The 17,591-nt window shown below is 44.9% G+C and overlaps 1 protein-coding gene across 1 annotated transcript in view; it reads left to right on the plus strand.

Annotated features, from left to right (window-relative positions):
* LOC119383881 (uncharacterized) overlaps positions 1-17,591 on the plus strand; it is a 76,492-nt gene that overhangs the window by 20,565 nt on the left and 38,336 nt on the right. The window contains exon 3 of the mRNA XM_049412699.1: positions 11,407-11,483. Coding sequence (XP_049268656.1) covers positions 11,407-11,483 — 77 coding nt within the window. The remainder of the gene's footprint in view (positions 1-11,406; positions 11,484-17,591) is intronic.

The following is a 17,591-nucleotide window of genomic DNA, read 5'->3' on the forward strand; positions in this document are numbered from 1 at the left end:
AAGTATTGTGTTGTTTTTTGTGAGTTTTAGTAATTAATGTTAATTAGCGTGTAACTCATTGTCTAATTATTCTGCCATCGGTCAGCTTCAATACTTGCAGAAAAAAAAAATCAACTATTAGGCCCGAAATGCATGGACAGTTTGTTTTTTAGTTGTATCCGTTTCGAGCGGAGAAAAAAAAATACTTTTGACGTTGGTCCTGGAAAGCGGCACGTCGAAGGATCGTCTAACGTGGTAATGTCTCCAGCAAAGTGATCCTCTGCAGCAATGCGCAGCACAATGAAGTTAAATGACCGCTAGCTGTCCACTCAGGAAGCCTGCACGAGTGTGCACTCTGAGTTTCAAGCAATTTGAAGAAACACGCGGCGTGTGATGCGCCAGCGAAGTTCGCGTACACAATTGTGTACACAGTGACTGAAGGCAGGCAAAACCACATATAGCATAGCCAACTGTAGCATGCGGCCCTCGCTGCATGCCGGCGCGTGCTCTAGTTTGATAGGAGACCCCTAGAGGGCCACAACTGCGTGCTTGCTCTCTCTTTCGACAGTTGTCAGTCAGTGCACTTTGATATAATAAGATGAGCGAAGAAGACAAGGCGGCGGAGCGGAGGGTTCGCAAGGCAGCAGCAACGCGGGCTCGCCACCAAGACCATGCGGCGAGAACTCGCGAGACCGCAGAGACGTCAGCGTCGTGCGGACCCCGAGATACAAGCCCGCGAAGCCGAAGCAGCGCCGAAGCAGCGGCAAGAGAACCTCAAAGGGGTACGGGCGCGGGATGCAGCGGCCAAGCACCGAAGGCGGTCGCTACCTGAAGTTGGTGGCGCTGACGCGCGCTTCAAGCGCGATTTTCTCGACCACACGTTCGGCCACAGCTGCAAGGTCTGCGACCGCTTGTGGTTCGACAACAACCTGACCGCAATCGCTACTATAACAACGTGTCACATCTTTATATGACAGTAGAGGAATTGTACAGAGCATTCATGGTTTTCCCGATTATCTCCGAGCCAGCTCCTCAATCATCTTTCACTTCGTGGATATGGCGTGATTTTTTCTGTTTGGCTTTTATTTATATACAAGCACATATACATATCCGGCACATGACCGTGGCGGCACAAACCCTCTGAGAGTATCCATATACTTGCTTTCGAAATAATGTGATTCGGGTTCAGCCGTCTCGTTTCTTCCCTGTTGGGGCATAAACCTACAAGAGCCAAAGCGTTCCTGGTCGTTTCCACGAAAGATCGAAAAACGGTGTATATTTGATGTTTCCGATTTTCCTGATAATTTTGTATGTTGTGCACATATGACTGCACAGCACGAAATCGCAGTTCGTTTTCAAATAAAAATTTTTTTCATCACAGGAAAATTCGACAAGTGTCGCCGGTTGACGATGACCATTTTACGAAGAGTGCGTTTTCGTAAATTCGCAATCATGCTGGCAGCTACTGAAGCTTTATATTACAATATCTTTCTTTTTGGCGGAAGTAGAAGTAAAGAGGAAATAGCTGGTATGATTTCATAGAATTCTGAGCAAATTATGTATTTTTAAAAATTCACGAAAAACGCTGCGTTTTTGAAAATCAGTCAAATTTGGGACGCTATGGCTACTTCTGTGAACATCTTAGCTTGTTCATATTTGCAGCATGAATAGGCCTCTATGTGAATAATGAACCTCTGCATTTGTATTTCTCTAATAATTTTCAAAGTAGTAAATTTTCATGCTCGAAACACCAAAAAGAGAAAAGTGCTCCTCGATTCAAAAATCTCTAATAAAAAAACCCAATTTCAATTTTGTTCAAAGTCCCCCAAAATGTTTTCAAAGGACTGCAGAATGATATTACGAAAAAACATGTTGCATCATTTTTATTAGTACAAAAGCAGAAGATGTCAAACATTGTGTTTCCAGAGCGTTGTGGCTACTGCGTGAAGGACATCTCTGGTAACAAGAAAATACAGTAACACGTCTTTTTTCTTCTCTGAGCTTCGCTAAACAACAGTAATGATCTATTGTCGGAAAGTGGGAACTGTTTTGTAAAGAAAAAAATATCGTTCCAATTAAATGCATTTGCGTGGTGTGCGACTTCACGCCAGTGTTAGACATCCCTCAGTCCACAGTAGGCACTTTCAGTTGTAGCCTCCTTTTCTTTCATCTATTTCAGTTGAGTATAATTCATATCTTGAGTGCTAAAGAACGCATTCCCTCCATGCGTCTCTTATGATGATGTGCTGTGCCAGAATTGAGAGATTGGTATAAAAGCCAAGGTCTCTTCATGAATGGAAATGAATTTCTGGAGAGCGGTCGCCAAGACGTGTGGTTTTTGTTGGCCCAAATGTGTACGTTGTCAAACCTTATGTGATCAATGCAGAATTTAAAAAGAATCGATTACGTGAAGATTGGTGGCAGCAGTTTTGGCCACGGACAAAACACGTTTTGTTTGCATTGCATCTGCTTTGTTTTGCATCTCCTTGTATCTCTTGAAGCAGTGCTGGCAGATCTGGTCTCCCTCTTGAATTGAGCGCGCATCCTACTTCATGACTCTCCGCAAAAGAGACTCGATACGATATCTTCTACATAGCGAAAATTCCGCTGCAGCGGAATTTTCTTTTTGTGCACCATGAGGCAGTCCGTACAAAATCTCGGTCATGGCTATAACGCCTACCCGTAGCCACCTTCAGAGCGCAGGACAGTGATCGCATCAAGGTGAAGCACAATTTGGATGCTTAACTTCTATCTCAGGTGGTGTTTGGCTGACTGGCACAGCCGTGCTCGTTGCTGTCGTCTGCTCAGGCGGGCGTTTATCGCGCCGTCCTCTGCCCCTGTCCGCCTAACGCATTCTACTCCGTTTACGCGAGTGCTTGTAGCGCGGGCCACTCGATCCGCCACACGATCCGCACGGTGCGGATCCAGAGACCGGGCGGGAGAGCGACGAGCGGTGAAAAATGTATCGTGTAACCAACGCAATCGACACCCCAGCATTTTCTCGTGCAGAGCGACAAAGCCTGGCAAACAATGTGTGGCTGGTGTGCTTAGGTTGCACTTCGGTACTCGCCGTTCACCACTGTCGCTATTTGCGATTTCTCGCATTCTTACAATGCATGATCGACTCAGCTACACCAATTTCGCGTTTAGCTTCGTTGCTTTATATAGGTAAGTGCATTTACTTAAAAAAAATTATCCAGAGGAATGAAAATGTCCGTGCTGCCCGTCGACGAGGAATATAAGTGGTGTCGCAAATGCATTTAATTGGAACGATCTTTTTTTTTTACAAAACAGTTCCCACTTTCCGACAATAGATCATTACTGTTGTTTAGCGAAGCACAGAGAAGAAAAAAGACGTGTTACTGTATTTTCTTGTTACTAGAGATGTCCTTCACGCAGTAGCCACCACGCTCTGGAAACACAATGTTTGACATTTTCTGCTTTTGTGCTAATAAAAATGATGCAACATGTTTTTTCATAATATCATTCTGCAGTCCTTCGAGAACATTTTGGGGGACTTTGAACAAAATTGAGATTGGGTTTTTTTTATTATAGATTTTTGAATCGAGGAGCACTTTTCTCTTTTTGGTGTTTCGAGCATGAAAATTTACTACTTTGAAAATTATTAGAGAAATACAAATGCAGAGGTTCATTATTCACATAGAGGCCTATTCATGCTGCAAATATGAACAAGCTAAGATGTTCACAGAAGTAGCCATAGCGTCCCAAATTTGACTGATTTTCAAAAACGCAGCGTTTTTCGTGAATTTTTAAAAATACATAATTTGCTCAGAATTCTATGAAAACATAAGAGCTATTTCCGCTTTACTTCTACTTCTGCCAAAAAGAAAGATATTTGTAATATATAGCTTCAGTAGCTGCCAGCATGGTCGCGAATTTACGAAAACGCACTCTTCGTAAACTGGTCGTCGTCAACGGGCGACACTTGTCGAATTTTCCTGTTATGAAAAAAATTTTATTTGAAAAACGAACTGCGATTTCGTGCTGTGCAGTCATATGTGCACAACATACAAAATTATCAGGAAAATCGGAAACATCAAATATACACACTTTTTTGATCTTTCGTGGAATCGACCTCCTACTAGCTCACGTTACCACGAGCCGCGGGAAGCTACTCTTTTTCCCTGGCCGACAGGGCACCAGTGGCGCGGTGCTACAATCCAAAATGGAAAACTAGTGTGGGTTCCTTGTGATACGAAGCAAACACAGCGCGGGCAACGATGCAGGATGGCCCGCATCTCGAATTATTTTAATTCGCCACGTGTGGCGTCCCATGCATTTCACCCAGCGCCGCGTACGTTTGTTCTCTACGGTTAGTATACTGGACAACGAATGACGCAAGGCATGCTTGTCTAATGCAGCGAACTGCGAAGCGAGAGGTCGCAGGTTGGAATCCCTGGTCGCGGGCATCTGAAATATTTCTTCTGAATTATTTTTATTTGTGGCTTTTATATATATATGCATCCAATACATTTAATTTATTTATTCAGCAATACTGCCGATCTCACAAGGAGATAATTCCATGAAGGGCATACATATCAAAACGAAAAGAAGCACCATCACTTCATTTGTAGCCTGGAAATCAATAGATAATCAATCCATCAAAATTAGCACTAGCAATGCGAATGGTAAGACTACATATCATGGCAAAACTACAAATTACAACAATTATAATGGTATGGTGTCGAATGATGCAATAAGATTATCGAAATAGAGAGTCCGGAGACGAGTTACAAGAAGACAAAAAAACTGAAAAAAGAAAAATACAGTGCAGAGAGATTGCTCAGCATGTACATTTACTTCTACCATATCTAAGAACACATTTAAAGATGAAGCGTTAATAACAGAAGAACTAAGTTGCAAGAGTATTGAAAGTGGGGCTAGTTGTTACGGTAGCATGTTTGTGTTCAGAGCGAGGATCGACACGGACACGGACTACCGCTGACTGGCCACTGAAAATATTTATTTCCTCTGTCATGGAATGCCGATGCAAAGATATTGTCAAAACATCGTTCGCAGTCCAGTAGAGAAGTGTAGAGGCATTCCATATTAACCAAATGGGGGACGCATGCATAAGTGAGGCATCGTTGTCTCTCATGGAGAAGGAGGTCGCCTATCTTCTCAGCACGTGTGCGGTTAGGCGATACGCTATGTTACTCTTTCCATTTGTTTTTAAATGCGAATGCATTTCTTAGTCGGGCTGTGTGAAGCATCCGGCGTTGTCCGCGCGCCTCTCCGCTCTCACTCCCTCTCCCATAGCAACAGCTGCGGGCGCGCGGGAGGGTAGGTGCAGTGGTTCGCGGCTCCTTCTCTCGCCGTTCGCTCTCTCTCCTCCCTGTGCCACCGCCTCAATGCAGCGCGTTTGAAACGCGTTTGTAGCGTTTGTGCTGCCTTGGCACAGCCTGAAAACAGCGCGTTCTAAACGCGTTTGTGCTGCATTGAAGGCGGTGGCCATGGAGGAAGGAAAAACAAAGCAGGGAGCATGACGTCACGCGATTGAAGCCCACCGTGTCGGCCCAACACGTGATCAAAACGTCAGAGCGCGCGGGTAGATTTTAGTACTACCGGCGGAGTTCGTTTTTGAACGTCCTCTGTGACCCGGCCGGTCTGCGCCGAACAAGCGCGCTTCAATTAAAAGCTACCGGGTGCCATACCCGAAATCTCGGCAAACCTCAATTTTTGCGTGATCTTGACGCAAAAGGTCACGTGTTGGGCCGACACTGCTGGCTTCAAAGCGAGTTGGCTTGCCAAGGCTGGCTGCGTGACATAATGCTACCTCCTTTCTTTTTCTTTCCTCCATGGCGGTGGCAACATCCATGAGGTGATTACGAACGCACGTAGGAAGCATTCGTTGAAAGAGGCGTGCAAAAGGGAGACACTTGAGCGCGTCGATATGTCCAGCTTTACGCCATTAAAATTACTACGCCGTGTACTCTCGGCGCAAGAAATGCATTCGCATTTCCTCACGATTCCCTTCGGGGAGGTGGGGGAATTTTTTTCACTTCTGTGCAATGTTGATGCGTTTTTGTTTTATTTTAGTCCACGTGTTCTTCAACTGAGTTGGTTCCATTATCTTATGGTTTGCGGGAAATATGAATATTTGAATCAATTTGTATTGAAAGTTTATTCATTAGGTGTTTGAGAGTGCCTCTATCGTGTTAACCTAGAACGACTGAAAGGCATTAGTCTTGACAGGTCGATGTTTATGTAATCATGAATTAATTGAAACAAAACTTTAGTATTGGTATTTTTGCCCTACTTTGTATTGTTAATAGTCCAGCTTTAGTTAGTAATTCAGTAGGAGAATCTGTTAGGTTATATTTATCATAAATGAACCTCATTGCCTCACTGTGCACCCCTTCTTGCGATTAGTTCTTTTGTATACGGAAACCAAGCAATATTGGCGTACTCCAACACTGGTTTAATAAGCATCTTGTATGCCAGCAGCTTTGTATGAAGGGGTCTTCTCAAAACGAAAAGGCGCTTTATTGCACTCGAGGTTATATTGCTGACACGGGTTTCCCATCGAAGATGCTGCGTTGAGGTGACATCTAAATATTTATGCTCAAATAAGCGAGTGAGAGTGATTAATAGTGTAAGCAAAATGAGATATGTTTCTCTTTAGTCACAGTAAACGTTACAGATTTTTTGGTCATCAGAGTCATCTGCCACTCCTCACACCAAGAAGATACAGATTCTAGATCATTATTTCGTACATGGTAATCATTAGCAGAATAATTTCACGGTACAAAATACAATATCAGCGAATAGCCGGATTTTAGTAACATTTAATCTACAAGGTAAATCGTTGATGTACATCAGAAATAAAACAGGACCCAGTACACTGCCTTGGGGCACTCCCGATGTAGCAAATGCTTAAGTGAAATTTTCGTTATGGATATGCACGCATTGCAAGGGTTACTCAGGTAGTTCTCCATCCAATCAATAATAGGGCCTTCACCTTTTGTACACTCAAGCTTCACGATTAGTTTCTTTTGTGGTACACAATCAAAAGCCTTCGATTATTCCAATAATATTAAGTCTATTTGTTTACTGTAATCTAGAATTTGTGATATGTCATGTGTTAGTTGTAGTAGCTGTGTGACTATTGAGAGACCTCGGCGTAAGCCATGTTGATATGGCGAAACAATAGACTCCTGTTCCAGGTATATGTTTATGTGTTTAAATACTGCGTGCACGAGAACTTTACATATGGTCGAGCTTAAGGAAATGGGCCTAAAATTAGACAGTTCTGATGCGCTACCACATTTATGATGCGCTACCACGTAGTATAGACATCACACACCTTCCAAACACGGAGAGAATGCATGTCGATGTCATCCGGGTGAATTGCTCTCATTTCTCTTTTTGGTTGTCTTGGGAGAATGAAAACACTGGAACCTTCGCTACATTGTCAATATCGGCTACACTTGGGCATCCAGCACTGCTCCATTGGGAGAGCTTGCAGATGTACAACGCGAACATTCACTGAACGAAGCACATCACATCACCACGCAGCACATCACAAACGGAGAACACGGTCTTCATGCAGACGCAAAAAGAAATACCAGTATGCCATGACAGGCTTCGTCACGCTTAGCAATCCTGCTCTCTCGAACGGCGTGAGCATGCATGGGCACGTCTACTCGGCAGTAGACGAGGGTCAGAATGAGTGACGTCAGAGGTCATGCCTGGAGTAGTGAGCAGGCCTGAAAATATTCTAGAGGGCGCTGACCGTGGGCAGCTGGAAGCGGCCGGCTGTAAGCTGCCGGAAAAATTGTAGGCACATATGCAGGGTGACTCATGGCATCCTGTTTCTCGTTTCTCACGAAGTGCCGGCTGCATATCCTCGTGTTCGCCGTCGGCGTGCCGTCAGGACTACACACAGGAAATATATACATATGTAGAACGCGTGCACGAAAATGAATCAGCACGTTACGTAGCAGACCGCGGCTTGCTCGCGTGCTCACTTCACGCGGCATGCATCCAGCGGTTCCGTCGCTCCACTTCGTAAGGCTTTCCAGGGAACCGGCAGAACCGCACATTAGAATCCTTACCCTCATGTTCGTGGCAATTAACCACGCAGCAATAACGGCGGCGACCGCGCTTCGGGACCGCGCGCTGCTAAGAGCCGTCACCCGGTCCGCATACTTTCGGCACGGTTTCTTGAAGCAGGGATCGCTCGTCAAACATGCCAGGCTTTGCAGGCATAGCGGGCAAGTTCCTGCGTACATTTTAAGCACTTTTTGAGTCTGAAAACTGCGCGCAAAATTAAGTAAGACGCTCAAAGCAAGTGGGAACTATGTAACTCACCGGTCGGCGTCTATTTTTGACTACACAACCAACTAAGGCACACGCCACCAGGCTCCGCCACAGTACTCAAAACTCCAGCGCGTCAACCCTAACACTGGAAACCCACGGTAGTTTTTCATTTCGAGTGTAGCGGCACGCCGCTCGTGGCCAGTCGGCCAGGGAAAAATAAGAGCGTCCCGTGGCTCGTGGTGGCGCGAGCCAGTGGGAACGCTTTGGCTCTTGTCGGATTATGCCACAGGAGTCAAAAGACGAGACGATCGAACCATAATCACAGTATATATCTTTCACAGTGACCAGAATCGTGAGGTTAAAATTACGGCGCTATTGCACAAGACAGCCACGAAGAAAAGAAACCTACGACAGAACGCTGACTAACAACTGCTGTAGTCCTTCATACGCCAATGCATATATAAGCCATGAAATGACCTTCAGGTGTACGAAGGGACAAAGAGGTAAAAAGAAGTAAGGACAAAGGAGTTTGTTTGCGTTGTAATTTTAGCGTCAGGAATATGTACCAACTAGACCCAAATGTTGTTTTAGTTTAGTGACCAAAATCGGCGTCGGCAGGGAACGCGAGCCGTGTCTTCACGCGCCCACCGCCAAGCGCCGTCTTTATTTTTTTCTCTTGTGGTCACGCACACTCCGGCTTCGTTTGCCGCCCAAAGGGGGGTGCTACGCGGTCTTGGGACAACCAGCTTTGTCAAGCTCGGATCAGAAGACCCAATAGACCCTTGTGAAACGTGCGAGGACAGCGGCGCGCGCCATTGGGATCCCGGACTAAGGATCCCACTCGCCGATGTTCTCACAGAACATCAATAAACGTTTTATTCTTTCTCGAGCGCACGTGTCCGAGAGTGGCTTGTGTTCATCGCATGCGCCCTGGTGGCTCGTAAAGTTCTTGGGTACCCAATTCCAAAAGTCTCTAGTGTTTCGCCGGAGTTGGGATGTGTCCCTCCGGTTTGTACTTTGTCATACAGGGCGTGGTCGACCGTGCTCGCGCGATTATCTCTTGAGCGGGAGTTTTGTACGCCTTGTGCTTTCACCGCAATGTTTGCGTTGAAGCTATAGACTGCGCGAAGGTCACATTGCTTGCCGCAGCGGCCGCGTTTGCGAAAGGAGCGAGCTGCTGGCTAGAAGAGCCAAAGGAGGGACTAGTTGAAGTGACAACAGTGACAGTTCGCGCTCGTCCTGTGCATACCTCTGCGTTATTTCGTGCATCCTTTTTTGCGTTTTAGCACCGCGCTGGATGTGTCGTGCGGTGACAGTTGTTAGTTCGCACTCGCCTTGTGTGTTTCTTTTCATGCGTCATTTGTGCTTGAAGCTTTTTGCAAGTACCGGGGTCTTGCCCTGCTCCTCGATGGAAGGATTGCAAGCTTTCTACATCTCACTTGCTTTACACTGCCTCCGTGATCGGCCCACGTTTGACCAAGACACAATGTCATGGGATGACGTCACGTTATGTGACACTATAGCGACGTCATATGGCGCTGTCCTCATGTGATAATGACTTTTTGCATCGCTCGTGCTGAAGCCGCCGACGCGGGACGCCGACGGTCAATTTTCGCGCTTGATGACGCGTTTAAGGCTTTTGCATCAATACAGTGCAGGCACGTAACACAATAGATAGCATAAAATGAAGTCACACGAACGCTGTTTGTGCTGAAAACAACACTACATGGCATCCAGTCACGTAACAACACTGTAATTGGCAAATTACAGTCACAGGGACACAGAGTAATGTTTACACTGAAGCCACACTTAGCACGCAAGTTCAGGTTAATAATAATATTGCCACGCCCGCTTCTTTTATTTTGATGTGTTCGAGTTTGACCAGCAAGGACGGTTATCAACGCTCGACGCTGGCCGCGAAGCAGTGTTCGAGAAGCTTCACGATTTTAGTAGATCGTTTTGTTAAGATTGTGCGCCGCACGCGATTGTTCCAGCTTTGTCGAGAGATAACGCCGCCACCAGCGATATTGCTGGAAAGTTCCATAGCGCCTGTATAAAAGCCGACGCGCTTGACCGCTTGTCAGTTGATCGACGGACGACGCACTGTTAGCCGCTATCATTGTAGTGTGTATTGCTGTAGTTCTAGTTCTCAGTTTCTCGGCCACAAGTTCCGCCAAATAAACAGTTTCATCTCGGACGTGCTGACTGTTGTCTTCGTCGACGTCAGGACCACGTGACAATATCCGGGGTTTAACGTCCCAAAACTACGACAATATTATGAGAGACGCCGTAGTGGAGGGCTCCGGAAATTTCGTCCACCTGGGGTTCTTTATTGTGCACCTAAATCTAGGTACACGGGACCTCAAACATTTTTCCTCCATCGAAAATGCAGCCGCCATGGCCGCACGTTCAGGTTAGACTATAGGCATAAGTTGAACATAAATGTTTTCTCAATGATTTAAAAGTACGCCACTCATTTTTGGAAACTTCTGTGTCGCTGCAGCGCCCCTTTTGCAAGGCACGTGTTGGCCACGGACTAAGGAATTTCCCGAGTCTGAAGGGCCGACGGTCCAGTACGTTTAAATCTGGTAGTAGCTGTCGTCTTTGCTCGTAATGGAAAGATTTAGTTGAGCGTCCGCAACAGCTTTACGGACACAGCCTGCAATAGCAAATGGCTGCCAGGCTGCGTCCACCAAGGTGCCGCGGACGCCCAACTAAATCTGTCTAATATCGCGGGCTTACGCACGTGGCCACATACACAGTCTGGTTTCTGTTGGGAAATTTTGTGCACAAAGTGTTTTGCATATGCGGTACCCAGCCGGGTTTCATATCTCATTTCTAGGGCTGTGTAGCATAACGCTGGACCAAATGTTTTCTCCTGCTTTAAATTCTTTTCGGTCATGTAACTAGTGGAGCGCCAAATATATTTGTCGACAGTAAGGGAACAGCGCGTTACTAAGCAGAGCGACGCTGTCTTGCTTGTTTACACAGAAGCTCATTACGCCACAGCCAAGCATTACATTTTTGTTGAAAGTAATATCAATTGATAAAAAGTACAAGCTTTATATTTATTTCAGTATTTTCAGCGTTGTATGTATTGGGGTTACACTGACGGACGCATAATACCTTTTCTTTTTCTCTCAGTAATATCAGGTCTACAAATATTTCTCTTACCGTAGAAGACCAGGACTCTAAAAAAATTCTTAATGTTCAACACAATGGTAAGTCAGATTTCGACGCACAATGGTGGTTCTCATTTATTTGCTCTATATGGTGACGATAGCACATCCCCTTTTTTTAAAACTTTAGCCATATACGTAAACTAGAGCATTTAAACTTGTATCTAGCCATGTAAATATAAGTATGCCGCGCAGAAAGAGAGAGAGAGAGCACAGGCTAACTTTCGCTTGCTATTGGCTGGTGTTGGTTAAGGTTGGTGTGTACGTAATATTCTTGGCTAACTGTCAGGCTTTGGTTGCGTGAGTTGCAGTCATGCGATGCTGCCTATGCGGAATCATAGCAGTGTAAAACGGACAGTTTCGCCGCAAGGGCGAAGCAATGAATGCGAGAACAACAAATTGGAATGACATAAGAAGAAATCTAGGGCCCTGAAAACAGGAGGTTTTCAGGGCCCTAGATTGGGAAGAGTTAGGGATAAGAGTTAATGGACAGTATCTCAGTAACCTGCAATTCGCTGATGACATTGCATTGATGAGTAACGCGGGAGACTAATTACAGCTAATGATTACTGAACTGGATACGGAAAGTAGAAGAGTAGGTCTGAAAATTAAAATGCATAAAACTAAAGTAATGTGGAACAATCTTGGCAGAGAAAAGCGCTTTGCGATAGGCGGCGAGACACTGGAAGTTGTAAAGGAGTACGTCTACTTAGGACAGGTAGTAACCGCGGAGTCGAATCATGAGAGTGCAATAACTAGACGAATAAGGATGGGATGGGACCCATTCGGCAAGCATTATCATGGTAGTCTACCACTATGGTAGACTACCATGATAGTCTACCAATGGTAGTCTGCCACTATCCCTCAAGAGGAAGGTATAACAGCTGCATCTTACCGGTACTTACCTACGGAGCACAAACCTGGAGACTTACAAAGAGAGATCAACTTAAATTGAGGACGACGCAGCGAGCGATGGAAAAGAAAATGATAGGTGTAACCTTAAGAGACAGGAAGAGGGCAGAGTGGGTCAGGGAACAAACGGGGGTTAAGGACATCATAGTTGAAATCAAGAAGAAGAAATGGATATGGGCCGGGCACGTAGCACGTCGGCAGGATAACCGGAGGTCATTAAGGGTAACTGACTGGAGATCAAGAGATGGCAAACGCGTGAGGGGAGACAGAAAATTAGGTGGGTAGATGAGATTACGAAGTTTGTAGGTATAACGTGGAAGCAGAAAGCACAGGACCGGGTTGATGGCGGAACATGGGAGAGGCCTTTGCCCTGCAGTGGGCGTAGACAGGCTGATGATGAAGAAGAAATTATAGCTGTTCATTCCTTTAGCAAGCACGGCTGCTGTAGTGAGTGAAGTGACCTTTGTGCGGTCTATCGCTTCAACGCAAAGCTTGTAATGAAAACACAACGCATACCAAACTATGAGCCATCTGTTGAACTAGCCTCAAGAGATTGGGGGCGAGGTGCTATGGAGTCGCCCTCAATCGGACGCGCCTCTTTTTCGTCTAAGTAGGATAACGCCGACACGCTCCGCATAGGTTTTCGCTGTCGGCGCTCTACGAAAATACTACGCCCAAGTCCTGCTGGACATTTCTGTCGAAACGAAAGATGTTTTGTAGTGTTAGCTACACTTGCCTCGCCGGAGCCCATTTCGCGTGGAGCGTCGTGAGCCGGGCTGCGTATACGCAAGGATGAGTGATGTCACACAGCTGGGTCACCGGAGCTGGCATCTCACGCGCCCTCCGACAATGCCGCGCGCGGCCTGCCGTTGCTGGTATGCGCCGCATTCGAGAGGAGCGACGTCGTAAACACAGCGGCGTCAGCGCGCGCTCAGCTATTCACCTTCGATGTGCAGTCGCCGTCTGACACTGCGCTGGGGCCGCTTGATAGCGCCTCTGACTGGCGTTTGCAGGTGGATAACGCCATGGAGGAGGAGAGCGCAAATGCTGCTCGACGGCGAGGAAGAGCAGAGAAGCTTATCTCATTGGATCGCGAAATAGTTGCCTGGCAATTACCGGTTCAGCGTATGAAGAATGACCAGAAGAAGGCTAAACGTGCTGCGGATACACTGGAGGAAACGAAGGAACGTCTAGCAAAGCGGCGTCACTGGATGCTCAGCGACGGCAGCGTGTTACTTCACTGACCACCGAGCCGTCCTTGTGGCAATAGAGAAGCAACCCGACGTTGAGCAATAATAAATATTAATGTGCCACATAATACGCACACCGTGTGTGTGTCATTGGAGCAACAGTAAGCATGACAATCAAGCTAATCCTAGACAATCTGGAAAGCTTAGAATAATCAGCTGAACCTTTGCTAACGCTATGTATATCCTGGCATAGCCGAGCTAAGCCACTGCAATTTTTTGCAGTCAAAATAACTGCCTTCGAGAAAAACAAAACACAGAATTGTATGCAAAAACAACACACAGAAATATAAAATAAAACAGAAATATATACGGTGAGCGCACATTGCGCTCAGTTACCGCAATGGGGTATTTTTATTCATTTATTTGCAGACACACTTGCAACGGTGTTTTGGCATTACGCAGGGGGGATGGGTGAAATACAAAAATAGAAAGTCAAACATGTTTCTTAGCTGTACTAAAAATGGTGAATAACGCAAAAGATACAATGTACAAGTGACAGATCGATTATATGAGTTCGTACATTTTTCGTCAGTAGACACAGGTTAAACACAATGCTGAATTACAGTAAATAACAAATGCAATGTGCAACAATAGTTACCGTTTACTATCGAAATGGTACAGCATGCGAATGTCAGAACACTGAGAAATGTCCCATACGCGTCAGTAGTCACAGCAGAGACAAAATGCATTATTATCAGTTGCACTTACCATCGCTTCTGGGAGTTGATTCCATTCTCTGGTTGTTTTCAAAAAGAAGTAATTCGAAAAACTAGCAGACGTAAATGAATACTCTTTTATTTTATGTGTATGCTGGCAGCGCACTGCGCGATACTTTGGTGCTGGCAGCTACATCGCTTTGCTGATTATCATTTGGTTATAATATAATACGGAGCAAGTATCCACAATCTTCCTGCATGAGATGTAGGCAGTCCCCGAAGGTTCGCTATGTCACAAACACTCTGATAGTCTTCTGTCTGTCTGTATACGGAGGCATACCACAATGAAGCCTCAATTAATCGATAGGGCAGCTGCAGCACATACAAGCATTCATAGTTGTATACACAAGTCATCGTTCGGCCATGGATGTTATCAATGCTTTTCCAAAATAATTTCTTTAAAAATTGAGGAAATTGGTGCCTACGTCGACTTAATTGTACGTGCCATCAGCAGGATTTTTTTGAAGTTCTCCGACATTTCATTATGTATGTTACTGAAGTGATATGGCGTGATTTTTTCTGTTTGGCTTTTATTTATATACAAGCACATATACATATCCGGCACATGACCGTGGCGGCACAAACCCTCTGAGAGTATCCATATACTTGCTTTCGAAATAATGTGATTCGGGTTCAGCCGTCTCGTTTCTTCCCTGTTGGGGCATAAACCTACAAGAGCCAAAGCGTTCCTGGTCGTTTCCACGAAAGATCGAAAAACGGTGTATATTTGATGTTTCCGATTTTCCTGATAATTTTGTATGTTGTGCACATATGACTGCACAGCACGAAATCGCAGTTCGTTTTCAAATAAAAATTTTTTTCATCACAGGAAAATTCGACAAGTGTCGCCGGTTGACGATGACCATTTTACGAAGAGTGCGTTTTCGTAAATTCGCAATCATGCTGGCAGCTACTGAAGCTTTATATTACAAATATCTTTCTTTTTGGCGGAAGTAGAAGTAAAGAGGAAATAGCTGGTATGATTTCATAGAATTCTGAGCAAATTATGTATTTTTAAAAATTCACGAAAAACGCTGCGTTTTTGAAAATCAGTCAAATTTGGGACGCTATGGCTACTTCTGTGAACATCTTAGCTTGTTCATATTTGCAGCATGAATAGGCCTCTATGTGAATAATGAACCTCTGCATTTGTATTTCTCTAATAATTTTCAAAGTAGTAAATTTTCATGCTCGAAACACCAAAAAGAGAAAAGTGCTCCTCGATTCAAAAATCTCTAATAAAAAAACCCAATTTCAATTTTGTTCAAAGTCCCCCAAAATGTTTTCAAAGGACTGCAGAATGATATTACGAAAAAACATGTTGCATCATTTTTATTAGTACAAAAGCAGAAGATGTCAAACATTGTGTTTCCAGAGCGTTGTGGCTACTGCGTGAAGGACATCTCTGGTAACAAGAAAATACAGTAACACGTCTTTTTCTTCTCTGAGCTTCGCTAAACAACAGTAATGATCTATTGTCGGAAAGTGGGAACTGTTTTGTAAAGAAAAAAATATCGTTCCAATTAAATGCATTTGCGTGGTGTGCGACTTCACGCCAGTGTTAGACATCCCTCAGTCCACAGTAGGCACTTTCAGTTGTAGCCTCCTTTTCTTTCATCTATTTCAGTTGAGTATAATTCATATCTTGAGTGCTAAAGAACGCATTCCCTCCATGCGTCTCTTATGATGATGTGCTGTGCCAGAATTGAGAGATTGGTATAAAAGCCAAGGTCTCTTCATGAATGGAAATGAATTTCTGGAGAGCGGTCGCCAAGACGTGTGGTTTTTGTTGGCCCAAATGTGTACGTTGTCAAACCTTATGTGATCAATGCAGAATTTAAAAAGAATCGATTACGTGAAGATTGGTGGCAGCAGTTTTGGCCACGGACAAAACACGTTTTGTTTGCATTGCATCTGCTTTGTTTTGCATCTCCTTGTATCTCTTGAAGCAGTGCTGGCAGATCTGGTCTCCCTCTTGAATTGAGCGCGCATCCTACTTCATGACTCTCCGCAAAAGAGACTCGATACGATATCTTCTACATAGCGAAAATTCCGCTGCAGCGGAATTTTCTTTTTGTGCACCATGAGGCAGTCCGTACAAAATCTCGGTCATGGCTATAACGCCTACCCGTAGCCACCTTCAGAGCGCAGGACAGTGATCGCATCAAGGTGAAGCACAATTTGGATGCTTAACTTCTATCTCAGGTGGTGTTTGGCTGACTGGCACAGCCGTGCTCGTTGCTGTCGTCTGCTCAGGCGGGCGTTTATCGCGCCGTCCTCTGCCCCTGTCCGCCTAACGCATTCTACTCCGTTTACGCGAGTGCTTGTAGCGCGGGCCACTCGATCCGCCACACGATCCGCACGGTGCGGATCCAGAGACCGGGCGGGAGAGCGACGAGCGGTGAAAAATGTATCGTGTAACCAACGCAATCGACACCCCAGCATTTTCTCGTGCAGAGCGACAAAGCCTGGCAAACAATGTGTGGCTGGTGTGCTTAGGTTGCACTTCGGTACTCGCCGTTCACCACTGTCGCTATTTGCGATTTCTCGCATTCTTACAATGCATGATCGACTCAGCTACACCAATTTCGCGTTTAGCTTCGTTGCTTTTATATAGGTAAGTGCATTTACTTAAAAAAAATTATCCAGAGGAATGAAAATGTCCGTGCTGCCCGTCGACGAGGAATATAAGTGGTGTCGCAAATGCATTTAATTGGAACGATCTTTTTTTTTTACAAAACAGTTCCCACTTTCCGACAATAGATCATTACTGTTGTTTAGCGAAGCACAGAGAAGAAAAAAGACGTGTTACTGTATTTTCTTGTTACTAGAGATGTCCTTCACGCAGTAGCCACCACGCTCTGGAAACACAATGTTTGACATTTTCTGCTTTTGTGCTAATAAAAATGATGCAACATGTTTTTTCATAATATCATTCTGCAGTCCTTCGAGAACATTTTGGGGGACTTTGAACAAAATTGAGATTGGGTTTTTTTTATTATAGATTTTTGAATCGAGGAGCACTTTTCTCTTTTTGGTGTTTCGAGCATGAAAATTTACTACTTTGAAAATTATTAGAGAAATACAAATGCAGAGGTTCATTATTCACATAGAGGCCTATTCATGCTGCAAATATGAACAAGCTAAGATGTTCACAGAAGTAGCCATAGCGTCCCAAATTTGACTGATTTTCAAAACGCAGCGTTTTTTCGTGAATTTTTAAAAATACATAATTTGCTCAGAATTCTATGAAAACATAAGAGCTATTTCCG

This window comes from Rhipicephalus sanguineus, chromosome 2 (genome assembly GCF_013339695.2).
Source record: "Rhipicephalus sanguineus isolate Rsan-2018 chromosome 2, BIME_Rsan_1.4, whole genome shotgun sequence".
NCBI classification, from domain to species: Eukaryota; Metazoa; Arthropoda; class Arachnida; order Ixodida; family Ixodidae; genus Rhipicephalus; species Rhipicephalus sanguineus.